Below are 26,713 nucleotides of genomic sequence, written 5' to 3'. Positions count from 1 at the left end.
TTAACTTGTTTGGTTTAGAAAGACTTCATTTGTGCCATTGGCAAAACAATTCTCAAATCTAAAATTTTAAGCTTATTTTTATAGGATTTTAATGTTCTTACACTTCAGTGATTAGTGAAATACAAAAGAAAATATTTCATTTTGTGTTTCGGATCAGAGTTTGTCATACATGTACAAAAAAAAAAAGAGATGATGTTTTAAATTAAAAATAGGGCCGACAGTTAATTTTATGAATGTAGTATTGTGGAATTTTATAACTTACTGCCTGCCAAAAATTTGAGCATAAAGCCAGGGTTTGAAAGGCTCCTGAATAAACGTTTCCTTTTTATAAATATTCAGAAACGTTGACTGAGGAGGGAGTGGCTAGAAGAGGAGACTCAAAATTTCTTGCATTCTGGGATTTTGAACTTTGAGAACCAATTTATTTTGGACTAAATCTGGAAAAATTATTTGTGTACTGTAGCCAGAAATTCTTTTAGGCTATCCTTTTCCAGCCTTGTCACTTGTCTGGAATGTTAAGTATTATCAGTAGTTTAACCAGCCTTTCACCAGCTTCAATTACAAAGAGAGAATATCTCCAGAAATGGATCTGAAGAGACCATGGTATGAGATTAGGTTTTTTGTTTTATTCTTTAGAAAGCAGTAAGAAGAAGAGGACTTAAGGTTCTAAATTTGAAAAATCCAGAGAGCTTCTAGTTGTTTCTAAATATTTCCCTGTATTAAATTTTGTCGAGTAATAGATAAGAATTATAAATTAGTATGAGTGGGCTTGGCTGTGGACAAAACAAGAGGAAATGGAGTTGTGCTTTTGAATTTTTGTTGCTGATAATTAACTCCTTTTTTCTAGCATGCTATCATTAGTTGTGGTTTAGTGGAAAGAGCTCAGACTTTGAGCAAGCTGCTAATCTCTCTAACTTCAGTTTCTTCCTCCTTTCCAGCCACATAGGGCAGTTATGAAAATCAAATGTGGTTGTGCTGGTGGCTTCCACCACCTGCTAGCTGGCAGTCTCCAGGCATCTTTGGTATTTAAACAATAGCAACATCAGCAGAGTGTCTCAGCCTCCTCATTACTCTCTGACTTTATCCTTCACAAAGCCAAATTTTTGAAAAGTTCTTTTTCCTTCATCTCCTACTCAACTTTTCATCCCATTCAGTCTGACTTTACCTCTGTGCTTCTACTTGGAACTATTTTGGCCTGGCTCTTCATTGCCGCCTTATCACTAAGTTCGGTGTCCACTTGGGCATAGTTGAGCAGCATGGCCTTTCTCCTGTTGTTTAACCTCCAGGCCCCCTTCACAGAGTGTGGCCAACCAGAAAGAAGGTAGCTTTGAGGGGTAGGAGATAGAAATCATAGAGGGGCTATGTTTTCTTCCTTCTGTGATCATGCAGGCTTTTAAGGGGAGTACACACCTGGGATAAAGAGATGACACTGGGATGAAGTTCCTTTCTCCGAGGGGTGGAGGTAGAAGTGGAGGAGAGGTAGATCTAAATGCCATCTTTCCTCAATAAGTCATAATTTGCATTACTGATTTCCAGAAATAGATAGAACTACCATATTAAATGTACATATTAGTTGATAATCACACCCTAACTTTTCATGCCTAATTTTAGGCATAAAATAAATTCTGTCTTAAAAATGACAAAATATTGTGTTATAATAAAAATAAGCATTTAAACTTGTCAGTAAGCACCTTAGTAAGAATTGAAATATTTTGCGCAGTAATGGACTTTTGTATGTGGATTCAGACTTAGCAGAGAATCACACATGTGAAGGTGTCTCACCTGGGCTTCTCCCTCCTTCCTGTCTGTTTCGTACACCTTGAATACATGTCCACTTGCATGTATGCAGTTTGTTTTTTTTGACATGACAAGGCTTTACTTATGAGTAAGCCTTGACTTTTTCATTTGAATTTCACACTGAGTCTGTCATTAGAATGTATACATTTAAATGCATTTTTCTAATTGTGTGTTATAATTTACAATAAGGTTAAAAACATGTATATGTTGAGGAATTCAGTATAAGATCAGTCTAGTACCTTATGATTTATTAAAACATTTCTTATTAAATTGTTCATTTTGTTTTTGTAGTACATATACTTTTATCAGATTGGTTCTTGGTTTTGATTCATTTAGCAACATTTACTTACTGACCCCAATGTAGCTAATTTGGTAAATTTCAATTTTTCTCTTGACTGTGTGATTCTTTCTCCTTAGTATTTTAAATCTGTTCTTAGCTTACAATTTTAACATCATGGTCCCTACATTTTAAATATGAAGTTTGTGAAATTGGAGAGATAAATGTATTTAGATTGCTTGGGTCAAAACCCTTATTGGATTTTTTAGTGAGATATTGATAGGCATAAAAAAATCATTACTAATAAGCAATTTCCTTTTCAAAAATGATTCCTTGTTCTGAGGGTACAAATTATAAAACAGAATTTTTGAATTTCTGAAAGATCTTAATCCATTCTCTTCACCTTATAAACAAAGCTCAGAGTTAGCATGACTTGCTCAAGGTCGTGCATATGTGTCAGGCCCGCGCCCACAACTCAGGTCTCTTGATTATTGTTCTACTGAACTCCCTACCATATATTTTTGGTTATTTCTTGATATATAATTTTCAGTGGGAAAGAACCAGAAGTAAGTGTTTTGTTGACATCTGTGCACCATAGTATATAATTTAATGTAAGTAGTAAGTAAAAACAATCTTTAGTCATTCCTTATAAAGGGTTTCTCTTACAAAGTGTCTTTTGAGTTGCTGCTTTTATTTTAATGAGGCATTAGTCATACTTTGGGCATGTAGTGTGTTCTATAAATTATGATAGTTTACATTTATCCCGTCTTTACTGTGGGCTACCACCCTTTTAAGGGCTTTAGTTTCATTATTTCATTTAATCCTCTCAACAGTCTCCTAAGGTAGGTCGTGTTATCAGCCCATTTTACGTGTGAGGAAACCAAGATTTCAGAGAGGTTAAGTAACTTGCCTGGGGGTACATATTTGATCACACATGTGGGTTAGTCCCCCAGATTCTTGTTTTTTAAATAAGCATAGTGGATTTTAAAATAGCAATTAAGTAACAATTACATTTAAATATTTTAAAATAGCAATACATTTTATATATAAGAAGGAAAAAACAGTTCTAATTGGAGGCGATTAGAAGGAGTTTAAAAGAAAAGGTAGTGACAGCAATCTAGATCCTGGTGTGACTGCAGGAGGGAGGGATTGGGGACCACTCTTGTAGTTGCCACCAAGGGTTCCTGTCCCACACTGTACCAGGGCCGAAGTTGCTTCTCCGAGAGGGATGGCTTCAGAGCTCCCTTGTGGTTTCCAGGACAATCTGTGTTCCCCACTGAGGGTGAATCCTTCTTGATACAGTAGAATGACAGTTAAGATAAATTCTTAAGGTCCTTTTGGAATTATTTCTGAAACTTGATTGGTATGTTTTTCATGGGTGGATGATTAGGGAGGGTGGAGTTTCCGAATCATTGAAATAAATTGCCATCTCTGATCTTGGATTGTTACACCATTTTCCTGACCTTTGAGCCCTGGCGAAAAAACTTTTAGAGTGAATATGTCAGGATTTTTGTTCTTTTTGTCTCATATGTTATTTTGTAAAAGAACTCTAAGTTAGGTTTTTTCAGCTCCTCTTTATAGGAGAGGGAACAGAGTTGCAAAGATTTGAACTGATGGAGGGATTTATGTGATTTGCCCATGGTCAGACGGCTTATATGACAGCTGGAGCTAGAACCCAGTTCTCCTAACTTTAAGTGCCGTGCTCTTGCTACTGTTTCTGAGACCCAGAGGGAGGTTCTAGTGGTATACCACAGAGCCTTATTGCTTTGTCCTATATACATAGTATCGCCATCAGTTACATGAATTATATTAAATTAGAAGGTTTTTAAATTAGAAGTTACTTTTGAGATTCCTTAGAATCAAACCTCTTTTTTTTTGGATATGAGGATCATGAGAGGACAAGTAACTTAGACTGAAGACAGAACTTGTTAGAGGGGGACTTGTTAGACAGAACTTGTTAATGGGTTTCAAGTCAAATTTAGAATTTAAAAATATCCCAAAAGACTGAGAGCTTGAGCTGAATCTGACCAAATGAAAATTTTAACAGATTCAGGTGTAAATTTTTTCAGAATGTACACAGCTATGGAATGGAGAAAAGTGGGCGTGTTTACATGTATAATTTCTTCAACATTTCTGTGTATTTGAACATTTTCATAATAAAATGTTAGGGGAAAAAGAGAAAAGCAGTTTAGCAGCAGTTTGTGTGAAAAAGACTTGTAAGTATTAGGTAACTATAAACTCAATAAGAGCCTCTGGTAGCTCCTAGAAAAGCAAGATTCTTTCTTAGATTAAGAGAAGCTCGTTGTCTAGCTAGAAAGATGTAAGTCTCAACTCTGTGCTTGCCAGACCAGATCTGTCTAGTATCTGTGCACACCATGATCCCAAAGGATACAGATGGTGTGGAATTCAAGGAGTGGCTGGGGATTCGTGAGACTGACTTGAGAGAAAGGTAGACTTAGAGAAGCATTATAGTGGTCTTCAGATCTGGGAGAGCTATGGAGTGAGGAGTGGTACTTCTAAATGTAGACCTTAAATCCAGGTTAGAGGAAAGGAGTTACAGAGGAGAGATGCCATTCTGGTTTCCTCATACCTGAGCCCCCTATTCTGTGCCCATTCAGTTCATCCTTAACAGCATCAGGTTCATCCTTAGGGACTACAAATCTGATTTAGGGCTGTAATCTGTCTTTGATTTGCTGTCCTGTGTGAGACAAAGGTCAAGGCTTGACCATCCCACTAATGTCCTTCCCCACCAGTCCTCATTTTGACATTTCTGTATTCTAGCCAGTCCCAAGTCCACAGAGTTCCTCAGGTGAGCTTGTGCTTTTCCCCCACCTCTGTGAGGTGTACCTTCTATCCTGTTTCCCAAAGGCAAAACTAGGGACTAGATCCTTTTTGCTTCCATTGCACTTGTATACGTAAATAATTTGACCGTTGAACAACATGGGTTTGAAATGCACAGATATGTGGATTTTTTTTTGGCCCTGAACAGCATGGGTTTGAACTGCACAGATCCACATGTATTTTTTTAAATGTTTAAATTAATAATGCACAGTTCAAACCCATAATGTTTAAGGGTCAGCTGTATTTATAATCCGCAGTTGGGAATCTTCAGGTGCAGAGGGCTGATTGTAATTATACTCAGATTTTCTATTGTTCGGGGGGTGGGACCCCAATCCTTGTGTTTGTTGTTCAGTGATCAGCTTACTTACCTTATTTTTCAGTAGAATTTATAAAGAGTGGAATTTGTTCACTATTCATTTATGTATCTTGTTTGGTCCACTAGACTGAGCTCTTGGAAGTCAATATTTTTTCTTAACCGTCTTCATACATTTTTGTATGTATTTATGTTTTGTCTGACTAGCTTCCCAGAGAATTGGCATTTGGATTGCCATGGCACAAAGTAAGGGTTCAGTGAATGTTGAGAAAATAATGATTTGCTTCATAACTTTTTAGTAGTCATTATCTTTCAACAGTAGATGCTTATAACTAGATTTTTTTTTTTTGTCAGTGAAGTTTCATGTAGAATTTCCTATAAATAGCCTTCAAGATATTTTCCATTTTTAAGTGTCTGTGGTTTGATTTTTAAATAGTATTTTATTTACCTTATGTGGCAGGTAACAGATAGCCCTTTGTTTTCCTCAGTGTGCTTTAATTATATGATGTCCTTGTAAAAGAAACTCTAGCTTTTTATGTGGCTGTGGATGTGTAATTAGCTATAGGCAGGGCTCCTGGAGCTGTAAATTCTATCTAGAGGAGCCCGATTACTGGAACATCCTGGCGAGCATTCTGGCCATGCAGATGGCAGCCTTCGAAAAGCAGGGTTATTTCTATAAATGAGAGCAGTTGTATCTCTGCCCATTCCTAACAAATAATTACTTAAAGTGGCAGGTATCTATAAATTAATATGGTTTTAGCTAAGAATTTTACTTTTACAGGTGTGACAGTACATACTGATTTAGACCTGGTTATAAATTTTCTACTCTTATAAAAAGATAAGTTTTATATTAAATATCATGGTAATTCATACCTTCAGAATGAAAAAAATTTGGTCAAGAATACCAGTATTGACCTATAGGACAAGTAGATAAATCTAGAATGGGCAAATAGAGCAGTATAGTTTTAGTGTTCTTACATTTTATTCATATCTTGTGAACTAGTCTTTGAGATCAAAATTGCGCATTCCTGATCTCAATGTGTATGGTTGCATTGGAGGCCATATGAAGTGATGGGCAGGGTGTGGGATTTGGATTCAGACTACTCTCACTTAAGAATGGTTGACTCAGGGAGAGTTCTACTCTGAGTCTCAGTTCCTTCATCTGTCAATGCCAAAGACATCTCTTGTGAAGATTCAGTAAATCTTCAAAATCTCTTGTGAAGATTCAGTAAACTGTGCTGAGTATGGCACAGCTGGGACATGGTGTTTGCTCTGTGGGAGGAGCTCAAGGCCTTTGGTGCCTTTCCCTATTTTAGGAGCAGTGCATCTATTTTGATATTTTTAAGAACTATTATTTGGGAAATAACATGAGATATACTTCATAGATTATTACGGTCTGAGATTATTCTTAGCACACATAGAGAGATAGGATCCATACTGTGTTTGTGGGGAGAGTTACTTTTTATTTCCTCCAAACCTTGACTTCGCTGGACTAGAGGTGGTGGTGGGTTCTGCCTGACATGGCACCCTCGAATAGGATTGGGAAAGGGATGGTAGTAACTTCAATCACATCCCTTTTTGCACCTTTCAGACACTCAAAGTGCTATGAACACTACAGGTCCTTTCCACTCTGTAATCTCTCCCGTGCCCAGGGTACTCCAGCGGGACTCTAGGGAGGGTCTGGGTCAGCGATTTCTCCTTTGTAATCAGGTTGTGGGGGGAGATCTACTGGTGAATTATCTGTTTTTGAGGATCCTTGTCCTTAATAGGGGTGGTTTTAGAAAATTTTGGAAGCCCTTTTTGGTTATCTCAATGGTTGGTGTGTGCTATTGGCATTTAATAGGGTGAGGCTATGGAATTCTAGACTAAATGAAGTGAGAGTTCTGCAAAGTGAAAGCTTTTCCTGTGATCTGTACAACTCTGGAATATCTTGCCAAATAATTTATGTAGATAGAAAAAACTTTCTGACTGGGTCTAAAATATAATTCCATTTTACATAAAGCATTTTTTAAAAATATATTTTTTGGTATATGAAATTTCCCAGGAATGCAGTTACTATAGACATTGAGGAAGAATTGGAATTGATTTGTTCTCAGCTTTACCAAGTGTATTAGGGTTCTTCAGAGAGAAACAGAACCAATTACATACACTCAGAGAGGCATACCTAGAGTTATTCGAGGTCCAGTTCCAGTAAAGCAAGTATCACAATAAAGCAAGTATCACAGTAAAGCAAGTATCACAATAAAGCGAGTGGTAGTCTTTTTTGCTGGTGGAGAGCCTAGCCTTCAATTTGTAAAAAATGTAACATCTGTGAAGTACAATAAAGCCAAGCACAATAAAGCAAAGTATGCCTACACACACACAAATAAAGAGACTTAGAAGGAGTTGGCTCACGTGACTATGGAGGCTGAGAAGTCCAGATCTGTAGTTGACAAACTGGAGACTCGGGAGAGCCAATGTTGCAAGTTCCTCTCTGAAAGTTGGCAGACTTTATCAAGACCCAAGAAGAGCCGATTTTTCAGTTGGAGTCCAAAGATAGGAAAAGACCAATGCCCCAACTCAAGTAGTCAGTCAGGAGTTGTTCCATTTTACTCAGCCTTTTTGTTCTATTCAGGTCTTCAATTAATTAGATAAGGCCCATCCACTTTGGGGAAAGCAATCTGGCATTACTTAGTCTAAATTCAGATGTTAATCTCATTTAGAAACACCTGCACACCCAGAATAATGTTTGACCAAATGTCTGGGCACCGTGTGGCTTAGTCAAGTTGATGTATCAAATTAACAATCACACCAAGAGTGATTCATCTATTTAGAAAATCACTTTATTGATAGTATATATGATAGCTGCCATGGTATGAGTTGCCAATACCGTGTGTGGCCAGGTCAGGACTATTTGCTGTCATATTCGGTTACCCAACTTAGAGGTATGGATTTCTGTTTTATTCCTTGTATAGTTTTGCTTAAACATTTACATAATAATTCATATTTATTTTATTTTATTTTTACTTTTTATATCATAGTTGCCATATTATGTAGAGATAAATAGGTTATCTTGAGATTTCATTTCAGTAATAAAGGTTTTTTGCAGATTTGTTAGAGAAAGGGTGTTTTGTGTTTGTCCATTTGAAGAACTGCTAGATTATTTTTTCCAAAGCGGCCACATCATTTTACATTTCTACAAGCAGTATGTGAGGGTTCTCATTGTTCTACATCCTTTCCAACATTTGTAATTATATTTTTTTTATTATAGTCAGCCTAGTGGATGGGAAGTAGTAGTTCATTAGGTTTTAACTTTGGGGCAGAGATAGCAGCAGAAAAGGGACAGAGCCTGTTACATTCCAGTGTGTAGCTACCATGTAACTTTAAATTTAAATAGATTAAAATTAATGAAATTTAACATTTAGTTCCTCAGTCACACTAGCCACATTTCAAATGCTCAGTAGCTACAAGGCTAGTGACTACTTATAAGGAGTTGGACAGTACAGATATTATGTAGAAGATTTTTTTCATTGCAGTAAGTTCTATTAGTGCTGGTGTAGAAAAAGTTAATTGGGCAGCAGCTGGAAGAGTAGGCAGAGAATGATAGAGAGTTTAAGTGGTATAGAAATAAGTACAGGCATGGAATTTGAGATGAAAAGAAAGAAACTTTGGGGAGCCATTTACAAGATGAGACTTAGAAAAGAGAAAGTAAGTAAAAAAGGGAAATTAAGAAGTTGAAAGAGAGGTTCTTAGGAAATTGATTTTTTCTGCAGTACCTTGAGTTAGTATGGATCTAGTCTATTTCCTTCATTTTATATGTGAGGAAAGCTAGAATTGATGGTTGGCAAGGAGCAATATAACTGTACAATTGTACCTGTTGTGGGAAGCTACTTGAATCTATCTTGGTCATTTTCAATATCCTCTGGGAAAGTGTAGGAAATAGATGGCAGAGCTGAACTAGAAGGAGCACTTACAGTGGGCAGATTACCCATGTGGAATGGAAAGGTAGAAAGCAAAAGGGGTGAGAGTGGATACGTAATTTGATCATTGGCATATACAGCATTTTCTATAAGAACTAACCACGAAGTGGGGGAAGACTGGAGAACTCTGAGGTTTCTCTGTGTTTCAGTTTGTGTTAATAACAGTGTTCTTTTTGCTCCAAGGCCTTAGCACTTTGAAATTGGAGCAGAGCCCCCTTTGCCCTATAGCACTGTTCTTGCCACCAAACCAGTTGGTACAGTTTGTATTATGTCAAGGCAAGGTAAATCTGGAGTGTTTGAGCACAATCTAGGTAAAATATTCATTAAAGCTATCGGAATGAGCCTCTTCTTTTCAAAAGGAAGTTTATTTTTATTAGTATGTAAAATCTTCATAAAAGTAGACCATTGCTTTTTGTGCTCATCATACATAGACCTCCTTACATCCAATATAGGCTTTTGTTTTCGTTGTATTACCTTACCTAAAACAGTTCAATGTGTGTTTCCAAACATGATATTACTGTAGAGACTGCTTATCTAGCTCAGTTAAGGATATATTTAAGGGTTTATCTGGCTGCAGTTTTGTGTGCTGCCATTGTTATTTCAAGTCCTTTTAGCTGTGAAATCAAATACAGTAAGTTCTCACTTAACAGAGTTAATAGGTTCTTGGAACTGCAGTGAAATGATGTATATAACAAAACTAGTTTTATTGTAGGCTAATTGATATAAACAAAAGTTAAGTTTCTATTGTTACAATAAAAAATGTTGTTTGAGGACCTGCTGTACTATGTACCATTTAGGTATAAGATTTGTTGTCTTATTCCTTACAGGTGTATAGGATTACTTTATTTTCTGAACCAAAACTTACGGCTAATGTTCTGATAAGAATTTTGATACTGCCTCTTGAAAAAAAAAAAAAAAGATACACTGAGAAATGTATTTGGTTCCTGCATGTTGGAGTTTTGGGGGCATACCTGGCTTGTTTGGGAATAGTACAATAAATATTTGTAATTAGGATTATGCTGGATAATTTGGAAAGTATGAATACCCTAGTGTACCTGCAAAATGGCTAATTCTCAAGTGCAAGGATGATTATTGCTTCATTAAATGCTAAAGATAATGTACACTGTTATATTTAGCCAGTTCCATTAGTGATCTAGGATATTCTTTTTACTGACTGAACCAGAATGCACAAAATAATTTCAAATGAGTAATATTCAAGAAGGAAGGCTTGAAAATAGGATGGATTAACAAGTCTAAGGATTTTTCAGCTTTTCTGTAGCTTTCCAACATTTTTTATCACATGGTAAAAGTCTTCAAAAACAGATTTCTAAAGAGCTTTCTTCCAGTTTTGTTCTCAGTTTACCATTTTTCCCCACAGATTTGCTTGTAAATGCATCACGAAGAGGCAGCCCAGAATGAAGAAAGCAAGCAGAAGTGTTGGCTCAGTGCCTAAAGTGTCTGGGATAAGCAAAACGCAAACAGTAGAAAAAACCAAACCCGACAACAGTTCTTCAGCATCTACAGGAGGCAAACTTATAAAATCTGGAACAGCAGCAGCATTGTCAAAGGTATTAATGTGGCAGTGTTTGAATATGTGATGGATTTTTAGGATGCGGGAATTTTAATATGTTTGATTTATTAAATGAGCATTATTTAGAGTTCACCCTCTACTGGTGTTGGGAACATATAACCTTGGAAGAGAGTTCATAGTCTGGTGGACTCAGTTGGAGTATATGGTCTGTCTTTATGAATGAAACCAAATAGTAGGCTTATTTGTGAAACAAATCATTGAGCATGTGCCTCATGCAAGGCTCTGTGCTGGTGTGAGCTGGAGGTAGAGTCTGCCTTCCAGGATTTTGTGGAGTAATGGATGGAGGTGATTCACATACACGAATAACTAAAATACACATGAAAATGTCTGATGCCTTGGGAGAGCAGGAAAGCAGTGTAAGCAGTTTCAAGTAGGAAAATACTGTTTCTAGCCTGGAAAGTTTGTGCTAGGTCTGAAAGGATGACCAGCAATAACATTTCTGAAACCTCTACACAGGGGTTTTTGTTCCCATCCCACCCCCTTACACATCATAGTTACTCTTTTTCTGACAACTAATCCAGTATTAGTTTAGTTAAAATTGGGTGATACTAATTTAATATGAGCATAACTAATTTTCTTTACACTCCTTTATAGACTGGCTTAGTTCTTGTTAGTATAGGTTAGTGATTCATTTGATCATGGGCTTTGGGAGAAGGGAGACCAGGACTCATGGTCTGGATGAAATGAGAGGCCTGGCACACAGCAAGTGCGTGTGCTTAGAAAATGACAGATAATCACATTTATATTGCTTACCTCTAAAATCTTTTCTCCAGCCCAGGATTGACTCTTTATATTAACTTTCTTCCCATGGGTGTTCTCAGTGTCTGTGTTGGTTTGTACCATCCAACAGACAGTATTGGCCCGGCCATTTCTGTGCTGGTCGGGTCTTAGATGTCTTTGCACAGAGATTCACACAGTCTTCTTCCAGCCTTTCTCAGTCCAGAATTCATTTATTTGTTCTTTGCTTATTTGTTGTAGGTATGCGGTGTTTTAGATAAAAACTTTGACTTTATGGAGAAAACCTAGAGAGTATTTTTGCTAATCTGATAAGGAAAAACCAAGCACTCTGTGAAACATGATCTGTTCAAAAGTCTTTTGTTCAGGCAGGGCACTGATAGATCATTGGCTTAATTATTTTAAGAAATACCTCACAGGAACGCTGGTGAGGGACTCTTCCTTATATGTTGAAAGATCTAGCAGGAAATGCTGGTTTTTCTATTCCAGGGTTGTCAAAACTAAACCCTGAAGTACTCCATGGGCTTGGAGATGCCCCTAAATTTTCTCTTTGCTACTGCCCTGATGAGTTTCTGGTGTCATCCTGTGGCCTGAAGGATGGTATCAGAAGTAGACCTTTGCTCTACTTCCGTTAGCCTGAATAAACACCGTGAATTATTTCTTTGGTGGCAGTGCTGACACTCTTTTGAATAAGATAGCTGGCATTTTCTGACCTAACTGGTTATTCAGTTTCTGGGGCTGTCTTGGAGTGGAATGCTTGTGTGACCTATTATTTACGTGACTGGAAGAACAGGTTGAAACACTGGCCTTGGATTTGTACTATTGCCTTCCTTCTGTTGCCTCCTTATCAGTGGCAGGCAGTATCTTTGAAAGTTTACAATGGAGTGGGCACTGAGCAGGCGTGTCAGATCTTCTGAAGCTTGGATCCAGAGCTGCTAGTAGTTTGATCTTGAACAGTGAGTACATTTTCATTGTAAATCAAAACTGTATACCTACTATGTGCCAGTACATGCCAGCCAGCCATAAACAGCTGGTTCTGCTATGTTGGCTGATTTAAGTCTGTCTCTCTCTCTCTCTCTCTCTCTCTCTCTCTCTCTGTCTCTCTCTGTCTCTCTCTGTCTCCGTGCATACATGCGTGCGTGTGTGTGTGTGTGTGTAGTGGGGAGGGTCATAGAAGACTTGAAGCTATTTGGGAACACTTTACCAACTGGAGCAATTGCTCTTAGGAGAGTAGAAAAAAGTCTTGAATAGAAATTGAGATTAGAAGACACAGAAGAAGAAAATGATGAAAATGAACAGAAGAATTGAGAAAATTAAAAAGGCTTGGCGATCCCACAAACTTAAGTATTTTATTTTTCTCAGTTTTCCTGTTTCACTGTACTTCTTTAGCATATAGATACCTCCTCTCAACTTGAACTCCTATAACTGTGATAGAGCATTGATGATTAACCAGATGAATGAAGCGTTTGGCTTTTAACACCATGGTTTAGACACCATGCACACATACTCATCTTCTCGTGCGGACACCCACATATATGTGTCTGTCACTGTGCAGTGTTCTCATGACACTTTCTTATAGTGGCAGGGTACTGGGATGTGCCTTTCTTTTCCTCTCTCATTGTTTGAGGCTAGATCTAGTTGGGAGGTATTGGGAGAGGACCCTTTGATCCAGAGCATCTCACCGCTGATTGGAGCTTTTGCAAATATAAAGTGAAGCACTACTAGTGTTCACAACACGTTTTGGGGAAATTGTTCCCAACTCTTGTCAGTAGCTGTGACATCTGACTTGGGGACTTTGTATACTTAATTATTCTTTGTCAGAGCCAGTAGAAAAGATGATTTCCCATGTAGAGATGGTTTCCTATGTGTCTACACTTTTTAGGTTTCACACACTCAGGTATTCATGCTCAGGTGTTCATGTTCATCCTGGTAGAAGTAATATACTTTTCATTGTACTGAGAATACTCTTTTCTAAAAATTGAAAATTCCAGATGGTAATTAATAAGCTTGCTTTAGTTAGAATCTATCTAAAAATTGATTTATTATTTTTTGAATCCAGTTATTTAAATCTATCCAAGTCATTGACACTTGACGATTATTTGTGATACCTTTTTAGTGTAAGAGTGAGTTGACAGTATACTGTGTTCTTTTTACATGTGTCTAATTTCCTTAACTCAGTGTGCTGGTCATGATACTCATCCATATTGTTGCCTGTAGCAGCAGTGACCTCTTCATCATTGTTGATGCCAATCCATGAGAGGACTATACTACAAGTTATTCATCTATTCTGTTGATAGACATCTAGCGTTTCAGTTTTGTGTCTATTAAGAATAATGTTTTGAACATTCTTACACATATCTTTTGGTATGCATGTGCACCCATTTCTGTTGTCTCTGTAGCTAGAAGTAAAATTAATGAGTCATAGTGTGCATAGTGTTCAGCTTTGATAGATTTAGGGCCAAATCATTTTTCAAAGTGGTTACCAGAACTTCCTGATTGTTCTGCATTCTCACCTGCACTTATGTTTCTATTCATTTTAACCATTCAAGTGTGTGTAGAGAGATTCTGAAGTGGCTTTGATTTGCCTTGGTATTGTCAGTGAGATTAAGCACCTTTTCACACCTTTTTATGTATTTAGTGGACATTTCAGTATCCTCTTTTGTGAAGTGCCTGTTCAGATTAGTTGCTCATTTTTCTGCGACAGTGTATATTTTTTCAAATTTTTTTTTGTGTGTGGTAAAATACACATAACATTTACCATCTTAACCATTAAGTGTATAGTTCAGTGGCATTAAGTACATTCACATCGTTGAGCAACTATCAGCACCATCCATCTCTAGAACCTTTTCATCTTCCCAAACTGTACATATTAAACAACAACTCTTCATTCCTCCCTCCCCCAGTCCCTGGCAGTCACCATTCTACTCTCTGTCTCTCTGAATCTGACTATTCTAAGTACCTCTCATGAATGGGACCATACAAAATTTGTCTTTTTGTGACTGGCTTATTTCACTTGGCATCAGAATTTCCTTTTTTAAAGACTAAATAATATTCCATTGACTATATATACACTATATTTTGCTTATCTATTCTTTCAATAGTGGACATTTGGGTTACTTCCACCTTTTGTCTATTGTGAATAATGGACATTAACATGGGTGTACAAATATCTTAGATACCCTGCTTTCAGTTCTTTTTTTCTAGGAATGTACCCAGAAGTGGAATTGCTGGATCATATGGTAATTCTATTTTTAATTTTTTTGAGGAACCACTATACTGCATACTGTTTTCCACAGCAGCTGTACTATTTTACATTCCTACCAACAGTGCACAAGGGTTCCAATTTTTTCACACCCTCGCCAGTGCTTTTTTTTTTTTTTATAGCCATCCTAATGAGGTGGTGCAGTGCCTTTTTTTGTGTGCTGATTTAGTTCTTTACTAATTCTAGATGTGAACTTTTAGTCACTTATGTGTGTTGCATATATATTCTCCCACTCCATGCTTGCTTTTTCTACTTCTTTAATGATGTCTTTTGATGAATAGATGTTCTTAATTTTAATGTAGTCCAATTTGTTAACCTTTTTTTTATGGTTAGTTTGTATGTATGTGTTTTGTTTACGAAATCTTTACTCATCCCAAGGTCAAGAAGGTAGTCTCCTATACAGTTTTTTCTAAGAGCATTATTATTTCACATTTTATATTTAGATCCTCTATCGAGATCTAACTTTTTAAAGCATTTTATTTAGAAATAACTTTAAAAGTTGTGGGACTGATACAATTCCAGGATACTCTTTACTAAGATCCCCTACATGTTAACTTTTTATCATGATTAGTCATTTTCCCTGTATACTTAAGTACATACATACATGTGAAGTTTTTCTCGAACGGCTTAAGTGTAAATTGTAGACATAATGCTCCTTTACTGATGGATATTTCAGTACGCATTTGCCGAAAAATAAGGACATTCTCTGGTATAACCATAGTATAATTATAAAATCTGGAAATTAACATTGATATAATGCTAGTATCTAATCTATAGACTTAAACTAAATTTCATCAATCGTGCTAATGTCCATTTTAGCAAAAAAAATAAGAACATTTTATTCCGGTCTAGGATTTAGTCTAGGGTAATGAATTGCATTTAGTGGTTATGCTTTTCATTCCCCTTAAATTTGAAATAGTTCTTCAGTTTTTGTCTTTATGACCTTGATATTACTAAAGAGCGTAGGCCAGTTTATTTGGTAGACTGCCTTCCAAATTTGAGTTTGTCGGTGTTTCCTTGCAATTAGGTTGGGGTTCTGTATTTCTGGCAGAAGTCCCACAGAAGCCATGTGTCTTTGGTGCAACATTTCTGGAGGCATATGGTGTCATTCTTTTCTATTCCTAGTGATGTTAACTTAATTTGGTTAAGGTGTTATCTGCTGGGTTCCTCTACTATCAGGTTACTATATACTTTTTTGTAGTAAGTATTTTGTCAGAGGTACTTTGAGACTTTGTAAATAACTTCTTTCTCATCAACCTTTCACCCTAGTTTTTTGCAGTTTTTTAATAATTCCTTTCAGAATCAATTATTACTATGATTTTTGCCAAATGGTAATTGTCTAATTCCATCACCCCTTCTACTTTCATTAGTTGACTTTCTGTGATATGAAATAGTTTTTATTTTTCCCAGTTTATATATTTATATTACTATGGATTCATGGATTCTTTATGCTATAAGTATTAGCATTATTTATTTTGATGCTCAGATTGTCCTTGATTTAGCCAGTGGGAACACCTTCAAGCTGGCTTTGGTGTCCTTTTGACATGTTCCTATTATTCTTTGATTCCTTAATTTCTGGCACAATAAATTTTCTACTTTTCCAGCCCCAGCCCTAGAATCAGCCTTTTCTTCAAGGAGGCCTTGTTCCTTTTAGTGGAGGATGGAACTTAAACCATCTGGAAGCTAGGTATGCTCATTGCTTTTGAGTATGTTGTTTCTAAGCCCTCTCAGTGGACAGATGGGAAACACGCACACACACACTCACACACAGAAAATATATACACACACACATACATATCAGCATCAATTCTATATGTTTTTCTTCATGTATTTTAAAATCTGTAAGTTTACTGATACTTCCCATTCCAGTCAACATACAAGGTACATAGTGGGTTTTCCACTTTCCATAATTGTAATCCCTTTCTCCCACAGTGAGAAACCTGGCTTTCATTATCTATAATATATTTATTTATTTTCTCAATCCTAAAATATACAGAAAATAGAGAGTTGTTGACCCATACCACTGCAAAAAACCAATCTAGCTAGAGTTCAGTATTTACTTTTTTTTTTTTTTTTTTGGTCTTTAGCTTGAGAGTTTGAGGATTTATGGTCAATATGCTGTGTTGCAAAAAATATTTGGATTCTCTTCCCCCAATTCCTTTGAAATGTGATTGGGTCCATTTGCTCCTATTGTGTTTCATTTTAGTGTTTCCTCCACCCTTGTTTATTTAATTAATTTATTTTGAGCATGTGAAACACTGTCATAGTTCTACATGTCAGAACTATATGAGAAGATGTGTTTAGAGGAGTGCCCCTTTACTCCCTCACTGTCTCCACCCACCCCTCAAAGTAAATAGTCTAATTTGTTTCTTGTTTCTTACTGTCTCCACCCAACCCTCAAGGTAAATAGTCTAATTTGTTTCTTATTTATCATTCCTATGTTTCTTTTTGCATAAATGATCAGATGTGTATATTTTTTATTTCTCCTTTTTTACATAAAAGTTGACATAAGTAGATGTGCTTTGTTGCACTTTGTTTTTTTTTTTTTTCATTTAATGTATTCTAGAAGTCTCCCCATATGAATTTATAACAGTCTTTCTCATTCTTTTTATAAAGCTGTACTTCATTTTATGGATAGACTGTAGTTTATCTTACTTTCATATACATAGCCATTTAAAGTGTTTCCAATATTTCTCAATCAAGAACAATGCTGCAGTGAATAATCTTATGCATATATATTTTTGTATTATTGGAGGTGTGTCTTCAGGTTAAATTCCTAGGAGTGGGATTGCTAGACAAAAGGTAACTACATATGTATATTTGTTAGATATTGCCAGATTCCTTTCATAAAGCTTTATTATATCAAGTCGTATTCTTACAAGCCACTTATGAGTGCCTGTTTCCCCATATTCTTCTCAAAGGAATGTTACACTTTTTCATTTTTGTCTGTCTGTTAGGTGAGAAGTAGTATCTTAAAGTTGTTTAATTTGCCTTTCTTCTTTTGTTAGATCATCTTTTTTGTAGGTGTGTGTGTGAATTGACTGTATATGATCATTTTACTTACTTTTCTGGTCTTTTTCCTCTTGATTTTTAAGAGTTCTTTGTGTATTTGGGATATTAGCCCTTAATCTGTGAGCTATTGCAATTATACTCTCCCAGTTTCTCTCTTTTTTAAACTTTATTTTTTTTTAGCTATGCTATGTTTAAATTTGTTTTTGAGATTTTAATTTTTATCTAGTCATATTAATCAATTCTTTGTTTTATGATTGAGAATTTTGTATCATAGTCATACAACCTTGGAATTTTTATATGGGGTGAAATGAGGCTCATTAATTTCTTTGAATATACAGTTAATCTAGCACCATTTAGTGAAGAATGTATTTTTTTCCGTACTGCTTCTTTAGCCATAAATCAAATGTCTATATATGCAGTTTCTTTCTGGATTATGTTCTATTCAACTAGTTTGTTCATGTGCCAGTACTGTACTATGGTAGATGTTATAATTGCCATAATATATTATAATTATAATCAGAGTTTTTGATTTGGTGCTCTGATGTATGTTTAACTTGCCAAAGACAGATGTAACCAGAGAAGTGTGACAAGCCACTTTTCACATGACGATGTAGGGTGGTTTTCAGAATAGTTATCATAAAGGGAAAGAATATTTAACTTTGGAAGAAGAAAAATTAGTTCAAAGATAATTTTAATGTTTATTAACTGAATATAAAAGATAATTTGAAAATATGAGTATGGTGAGTTTACTAACAGATGGTGGACAAATTGACAGGAAGGAGATGTAACTTGATTTACGGTTTTCAGTGTTATAGGTGATGACCATTTTCATTAACAGAAACTTGTCTTAAAGAATATGAGCAATCCTTAGTGATTAATGCAGTATCCCCCTTCCTCATTATATAACCTAGATTTTTCATAATATGGCAACCCTAAATTACCAAAGCTTATTTCTGTTTAATTCATTTAAAACATCCTTTTTCCGCCTCTTTTTAGAAAAGACAGATTGACCTACCTAATGGTACTACTATATAATCATTTTTATAATCGAACGATGAGAAATAATCTAATCCAGATGGGGTCACTGACATTTGGAACAGGAAGAGACTTTAGAAATTAATTATTTATGAACCATTTTAATTTGCAGAAATGAATTATGATTATCTAAGGGTGAGCATGACTCCAGATAGAAAACAGTAAAAGTCATTTGGCTAACTTGTGCTTTACCTTAATAGTAGAAAACTTTTTTGTTCTTTTATTAAACAGTAGTCTTCCTAACCCTGCCCCAGATCTTTAACGCTCCTGTGTTCCCTCTGATTTCTAGAAATAAAAACAGATTTCTTCAGAGTACTTATTTTCTTTCGAAAAAGCTCATATATTTTTGTCTTTATAAAATATAAATAAAATTTACAAATGGTCTTTATCAAGTAGTATGATCATTTAGGCTGACCAACCTTCACTCTAACCATAAACTATCTAATTTTTATTTATATATTACCTAGGCCTTAAAAACACTCTGCTTTCAATTTGGGCTTAAATTAGACTACTAAAAAATTAGATAAGGTAAGAAAATATTTCAGAATAATTTCTTTTAGATATTGGCTCCATAACCGAATCATTTTAGAGCAATGGAGATTATTTCTGATTCCCAGTGATATTTCTCTCTAGAAATTGCAAGATTATATTTCCTGTGGCATTATAGAACTTTCCTGAGATAGTTCTATACCATTTAAGTGGTATCACTTAAATGATTCTGTTCATAAGTCATGTCCTAGACGAAAGAGTAACAAGGAAATGTTTTCACTTCTTCCCATCACTCAATGAATCTGGCACAAGTGGGCACACATGGGGCTTCCGTAACATTTTTGATTACATATATGATTTCTATATTTTAAAAAGAAGTGTGTGATTGTTTAGAAACCAGTTAAGTTCTATTTCTATAGCACAGTATAATGCACTCCTTGGTAATCGTCAGAGAGTCTTTGTAGAGCTCTTGAACTCAGTATAAAAATCAAGAACTTTGTTTTGTCTCAAAATATTATTTAATCCCGTTTCATCTAGTCAGTTTATTTTGATTTTCTATTGCTTCTAGACCAAGAGCAGTGATGACCTTTTAGCTGGAATGGCTGGAGGGGTGACAGTGGCTAATGGTGTTAAAGGAAAGAAAAACACCTGCCCTTCTGCAGCATCTTCGGCATCTGCCCCTGCCATGACCACCGTGGAGAACAAATCCAAGATAAGCACAGGTATGGGTGGTGTTCAGCCTAAGAGTTAAACTGCCTTTTTGTTTGAATAGGCAGAGTGCAGTGGTATTTAAGGGATTTCATCTGATTATAGAAAATTTCAAACCATTTACAAAAGTAGACTGGTATTTCAACCCATGTACTCATCACCCTTATGAACTACTGGCCAGTCTTAACTCCAGTCTTAACCCACTTTCCCCTGTTTATTATTTTGAAGTAAATTCCAGGTGTCATATAATTTCACCCATATATATTTCATTATTTTTGAAAGATAAGGATTTTAAAAAATACATGATCACAATTTTATCAGTCCTTAAAATAATCATTCCTTAAATCATAAATTATTTTGTTATCAGTCCTTAAAATAATCATTCCTTAAATCATAAATTATTCAATAAGTATTTAAATATCTCATAAATGTTATATATATATATTTTACTGTCTATTTGAATCAAGATTCACTTAAGACCCATATATGATAATTGGTGATGTGTCTCTTAAGTCTTTTTTTTTTTTAATGCATGGAATTGTGCCCCTCCGCTTGCAATTGAATTTTTGTTGAAACTAGTCATTTGACCTGTAGCATTTTCCATGATCTAGATTTCTGTCACATCCCCATGACGTCCTTAACTGTGTTCTTTTGTTCTCTCTGTTTACTTGTAAATGTCATTGGATCTAGAGCTTTGATGGGATGTATTCACATTCCTTTTTTTCCCTAAGACTCCTTCATAGGTGATAGTCGTCCATTTTCAGGAGGCACATTGTTTCTGGTTGTCTCTTTCCATGATTTTAGTGGCTTTTGATAATCAGCGCCTGGATTCATTCATTCCAGTTCTACCATTCTTTCTTCTTTTGTTAGCAGCAGTTGGTTTTTAGATTCAATGGAGTCCATTTATTAACTCATCCTATAGTCCAAGAGTAATGCTATATCATATTTTACTTTACGCTTATAGAAAAAGATATTAAAACTTCTAATAAACATAAGATTATGTGTTTGTGATAAAGTTTATGAAAGCAAATTGGCAAAAATTATATCCGGCCTTCTTTTATCATCATTTAGGTTGTTATCCCCTCTTGTGTGTATTAAACTTTTTCCTAGCCCAGATTTACCTACTGTTTTCTCTCTCGCTTTAACCTGCGATTCTTCCTTCTTTCCCAGATAATGCCCCACTGTTGCTGTTAATAGCAGTGTGGTTTATCAGGAGGAAAGTCCTGTAAGTCTTTACTTTGTCAGGCATTATTCCATTTTATACTCACTATAGCTCTATGAGATAGAGGCTGTTATTATTCTCATTTTAAAAATGAGAAAGAAAGTTATGCTTAGAAAGCTCAAGTATTTTGCCCAAGGCAGTGAATTCATTTGCCCAGTAAATATTAGGTGCCCATTTTGTACCAGGCCACAAAGCTGGTAGTGGAGCAAGAACTTTTACTCTAAAGCCTGATGTCATTACCACATATAATGCTTCAGCTCGTGTGGTAAGAAGGAAATGAAATACTCTATTGTGTGGTTAGAAGGAAATTAAATATGCTAATACCATGTGTATCTCTTCCTATTTCCAGCCTTTAGAATTTGCTGGGAGAGATCCAAGTGTTTGCACATGGTTCCCTGCTGACCAGTGCCACGTGCCCTCACAAGGCTGAATTCAGTTATCACATCCCTGGATCAGTATTAATTTGCTAGGGCTACTATAACAAAATGCCATAGACTGGGTGGATTAAACAACAGAATTTTAGTTTCCTATTCTAAAGGCTGGAAGACTGAGATCAAGGTGTTAGCAGGTTTGGTTTCTTCTAAGGCCTCCTTGGCTTGCAGATGGCTGCCTTCTTGTATCCTCACATAGTTATCTTTCAGTGGCAGTGTCTTAATCTCCCCTTCTTATAGGGACATCAGTCATATTGGGTTAGTGCTCACCCTCACAACCTTATGTTAACTTAATTACCTAAGTTTTTTGCTCTCTTCAAATATAGTCACATTCTGAGGTACTGGGGGTATGGCTTCAACATATGAATTTGGGAGGTACAATTCAGCTCATGACACATCTTTAATTCTTTAGTTCATCTGCTCTGTCTTTACTTATTCCTGATGACTTTTCTAAGACCAGTTCACTTATCTGTACCTCAGATCGTCTGTCTGCACTTGTCACAATAATTTCAGAAGGGGAGCTTTTCTTTCTTACGTCAGTCTCTTCCTTTCTTCTTGTTTCTTTACATCTCTCTTTCTTTTCTGGCCTTATCAGTCTCTTCCCTCATTACTGTCTCCTTCCTTTTTTCTCTCATACATGTACTGAACTTTTCTTTCTTAGCACAGTTTTTGGTTTAGATAAGAAGGATGATGGTACAAGTTATAGAAATGGGGAAGAGAATTAATATTGTGAGAAAATGTTACACCGTTTTTTTCCTCTTTGACCTCTATTTGCAGTTGTTTCTCCCAATCCTGTTACTACTGCCTTTGAAATCTGCTACAGATTTATTATCTCTTCTTTTCTTACAGAGATCTAGATCTTACTCTCTGAATGTAGGACTTCCTTTATTTTCACTGCACATATTCTTCCTTCACTGCTCTTCTTTCTTCTTCAGATGTTCCCCTTAGCATCCTTTAAATTAATTTCCATAAAAATGCTATTATGTTTCTTCCCTGCTCAAGAACATTTATTGACCTCTGTGACTCACTGAATTCTCTCTGACATTCCAGGGCTCTATAGAAACCTTCTCCTGCTGCTGCTGTTTATTGTGTGGCCTTACTTTTTCTTTCTATGTGCCATGCTCACTTCTGCCTCCTCATCCTCATCTGTCTTGTGGCCAGCCAGTATTCCCTCCTATCCTTTACACCTGAGACCTGACAAAATTAGTGACTGTCTTCCTACATCATGTAGACCTTTTGCTTCCTGTTATCTTGCAGCTTGGTTCCTGCCACATAAAGAACCAGTAGGTTCTTTAATAGTACTCATTAATTAGTTTTAGATCTTATTTTTCAAAGTAAAAAATGTTCTAATTACTTCTTAAGTGTTTGTGAGTATTTAAACATATTCCTGGTCTTTTTATATTAAACAGTGAATCATGTTAATTGTTTTCACAGGTTTAAAATTTTAGCGGTTAAGTAATAGTGTGATTTCGCACAGCATATGTGATTAACGTGTCATTATTTAGCATTAATGCATCATTGTTTTCTAACATTTAGAGAGACAGTATAGCATACTGGTTAAGTTGCAAGTTCTGGAGCCAGATTATCTGGGTTTGAATGTTGGCTTGTCTATTTATTATCTATGGGATGTTGGCAAATTGTTCACATCTCTGAGTTTCTTCATCTATAAAACAAGATAATGTAGCATCTATCTTAGCGTTTCGATGAAGCTCCAATTAATGTACGTGAAATGGTAATGTGCCCACACATGTGTATGTGTAGTAAGTGCTAAGTACATGTTAGTTGTTGTTATTCATGTGGCAGTCTGGTATGAAAATGTTTGCATTTATTTTGACCATATTTTTTGTGTTTATTGTAGGTACCTTAGATTTTTGGTTTGTCTGGAGGCTGCCTTTCCCTTTTTGCTCATCTATGATCTTCCATTACCATCTGTTTCTACAGTTAGTTTGCCACCTGACTGGCTAATCCTCAAGTCATCTTCATCTAGCTTGCCCTAGAATGTTGTGCTTACGGCTACCTGTTTAAAGCCATGGTTTAGGATTCAAGTTAATGTGTATAATTTTTTTTTTTTTAACATAAAGGCTTTATCGACATGTAATTTACATTCCATAAAATTCACCCTTTCAAAGTATACAATTTAGTGTATAACTTCTTTTTCATTGATAGCTAAAAGATGAATGATCTTCTGGTTTTGACAAAATTGAATTTCACAGTAACCAAATTCGTAAGGTAAGATTTGTCTCAGATCTGGAGACAAATCTGATATTCAAGATCTTCTGGAGAGTGTCAGACTGGATAAACTGTGTATCTTTTTATTACTCATATTTTTGTCTTAAATTTTTTATTTTAAACATGTAGGCACAAGTTCTTCAACTAAGCGGAGCACCTCCACAGGTAATAAAGAATCCAGTTCTACTAGAGAAAGATTACGTGAACGTACCCGACTAAACCAGAGCAAAAAACTACCTTCTGCAGGTCAGGGAGCTAATGAGGTGGCACTGGCCAAACGTTCCCGTAGTCGCACTGCTACAGAATGTGATGTTCGCATGAGCAAGTCGAAATCAGACAATCAGATCAGTGACAAAGCTGCGTTGGAAGCCAAAGTGAAAGATCTTCTCACACTGGCAAAAACTAAAGACGTGGAAATTTTACATTTGAGAAATGAACTTCGAGATATGCGTGCTCAGCTGGGCATTAATGAGGATCATTCTGAGGGTGATGAAAAATCTGAGGAGAAGGAAACCATTATTGCTCACCAGCCAACTGATGTTGAGTCCACTTTATTGCAGTTACAGGAACAGAATGCTGCCATTCGTGAAGAACTCAACCAGCTGAAAAATGAAAACAGAATGTTAAAGGACAGGTTGAATGCATTGGGTTTTTCCCTAGAGCAAAGGTTAGACAATTCTGAAAAACTGTTTGGCTATCAGTCCCTGAGCCCGGAAATCACCCCTGGTAACCAGAGTGATGGAGGAGGAACTCTGACTTCTTCGGTGGAGGGCTCTGCCCCTGGGTCAGTGGAGGATCTCTTGAGTCAGGATGAAAACACCCTCATGGACCATCAGCACAGTAACTCTATGGACAATCTAGACAGCGAGTGCAGCGAGGTGTACCAGCCCCTCACGTCAAGTGATGACGCCCTGGATGCACCCTCGTCCTCAGAGTCGGAAGGCATTCCAAGCATAGAGCGCTCTCGGAAAGGGAGCAGTGGAAATGCCAGTGAAGTTTCCGTTGCTTGCTTGACAGAACGGATACACCAAATGGAAGAGAACCAACACAGTACGAGTGAGGAACTTCAGGCAACTCTGCAAGAGCTTGCTGATTTACAACAAATTACCCAAGAACTGAATAGTGAAAATGAAAGGCTTGGAGAAGAGAAGGTTATTCTTATGGAGTCTTTATGTCAGCAAAGTGATAAGTTGGAACATTTTAGCCGACAAATTGAATATTTCCGCTCCCTTCTGGATGAACATCACATTTCTTATGTCATAGATGAAGATGTAAAAAGTGGACGCTATATGGAATTAGAACAACGTTACATGGATCTGGCTGAGAATGCCCGTTTTGAACGAGAGCAGCTTCTTGGTGTCCAGCAGCATTTAAGTAATACTTTGAAGATGGCAGAACAAGACAATAAGGAGGCTCAAGAAATGATAGGGGCACTCAAAGAACGTAATCACCATATGGAGAGAATTATTGAGTCTGAGCAGAAGGGAAAAGCAGCCTTGGCAGCCACATTAGAGGAGTACAAAGCCACAGTGGCCAGTGACCAGATAGAGATGAACCGCCTGAAGGCTCAGCTGGAGAATGAAAAGCAGAAAGTAGCAGAGCTGTATTCCATTCATAACTCTGGAGACAAATCTGATATTCAAGATCTTCTGGAGAGTGTCAGGCTGGACAAAGAAAAGGCAGAGACTTTGGCTAGTAGCCTGCAGGAAGATCTGGCTCATACCCGAAATGACGCTAATCGATTGCAGGACACCATTGCAAAGGTACTGTTTAAGGTCCAATGTTCTGGATCAGCATCATGTAGCTGCAGGATGTAGCATGCTTACAGAGAGCCAGCATCACTGGTATAGGGATGTCATTAGCTTATTTTTAAGCTAATATTTTTAAAGCTTGAAAATGGCTTTCTTTTATTAGGATAGAGGGAAAAGTATCCTTATGATAAAGTCACTTTCACTCGCTTGCATTTTGTTACTCTTTTCCTGTGGGGCAGAGTTAGAACTAACAGAATTTGTCCCTAGTTCTGGGTACATTCAGGTGAGTGTGTCATGCAGTTTTAAATCCTCATCTTTGATGTATTTTGCCATAAAAAAGATGGAGAGCCGGTGTTTCATTCTGTGGGATCAGCAGTGTCTGCCACTTCTTATCCTGTTGTGGTTGTTGTTTTTCAGAGTTCTGTTGTGAGTTTAAAATATTTCTGGAGTATAGAGACTGCTGTTTCTTAGAGGCCTGTGGTTTGTTGCTGGGACCTTAGAAATCATTGGTGTAGTCCCCTTGTTTTGCACACAGCATAATAGTGAGGACTCAACTACAGCCCAAGGTTGCTGGCATTCTGGCCAGGTTCTGTGCCCAACGTGATTACTGATGTAGTATTTATTTGCATGAATTATTTAATTAATCTATCTTACATTTTATTTCCTAATTTAGAGTAATGATTTTTAAAGTCAGAATCATTAGTAAATCTTTGGCTAAAATTTGAATAATTGAGACCTTTTTTTAGTGATGACTTTTAGAGATAGAACTTAGGAGATGTGTTATTTGTTGGAGTATATATATTTGGGGTACTATGAACTAATATTTTTGCAATGACAATATTTGAGAATTTTTTTGTTTCCATTATTTGATACTGAAACTGTCACAAATCAGGCATCATTTTTGTGGGAGAGCATGTTAATCATTAATCAAATGCACGCCTTCAGTCAAAACTTTGAAGGATGGAAAATTTTTTAAATTTTGTCCTAAATAATCTAGTTAAAGTCAATGATTTGTCAATATAAGTCATTTCAATCAGTGATATACAACAAATTATGCTTAA

At 36.3% G+C, this 26,713-nt stretch overlaps 1 protein-coding gene across 7 annotated transcripts in view; it reads left to right on the top strand.

Annotated features, from left to right (window-relative positions):
* SPECC1L (sperm antigen with calponin homology and coiled-coil domains 1 like) overlaps positions 1-26,713 on the top strand; it is a 121,830-nt gene that overhangs the window by 18,196 nt on the left and 76,921 nt on the right. For 5 of the 7 annotated variants that reach the window (XM_011356015.2, XM_023528314.1, XM_023528313.1 and 2 more), the window contains 3 exons: positions 10,566-10,755; positions 19,880-20,033; positions 24,031-25,664. In XM_011356015.2, the coding sequence (XP_011354317.1) occupies positions 10,603-10,755; positions 19,880-20,033; positions 24,031-25,664 (1,941 nt within the window). In that variant the 5' untranslated portion in view covers positions 10,566-10,602. Of the gene's footprint in view, positions 1-10,565; positions 10,756-12,364; positions 12,470-16,379; positions 16,463-19,879; positions 20,034-24,030; positions 25,665-26,713 lie in introns of those variants that run through there. The other 2 variants (XM_023528315.1, XM_023528316.1) reach the window with 2 other exon arrangements.

This window comes from Pteropus vampyrus, unplaced genomic scaffold (genome assembly GCF_000151845.1).
Source record: "Pteropus vampyrus isolate Shadow unplaced genomic scaffold, Pvam_2.0 Scaffold23, whole genome shotgun sequence".
Taxonomy (NCBI): Eukaryota; Metazoa; Chordata; class Mammalia; order Chiroptera; family Pteropodidae; genus Pteropus; species Pteropus vampyrus.
Note: the sequence above shows the minus strand (reverse complement) of the source record. Positions and strands in the feature narration are given on the sequence as shown.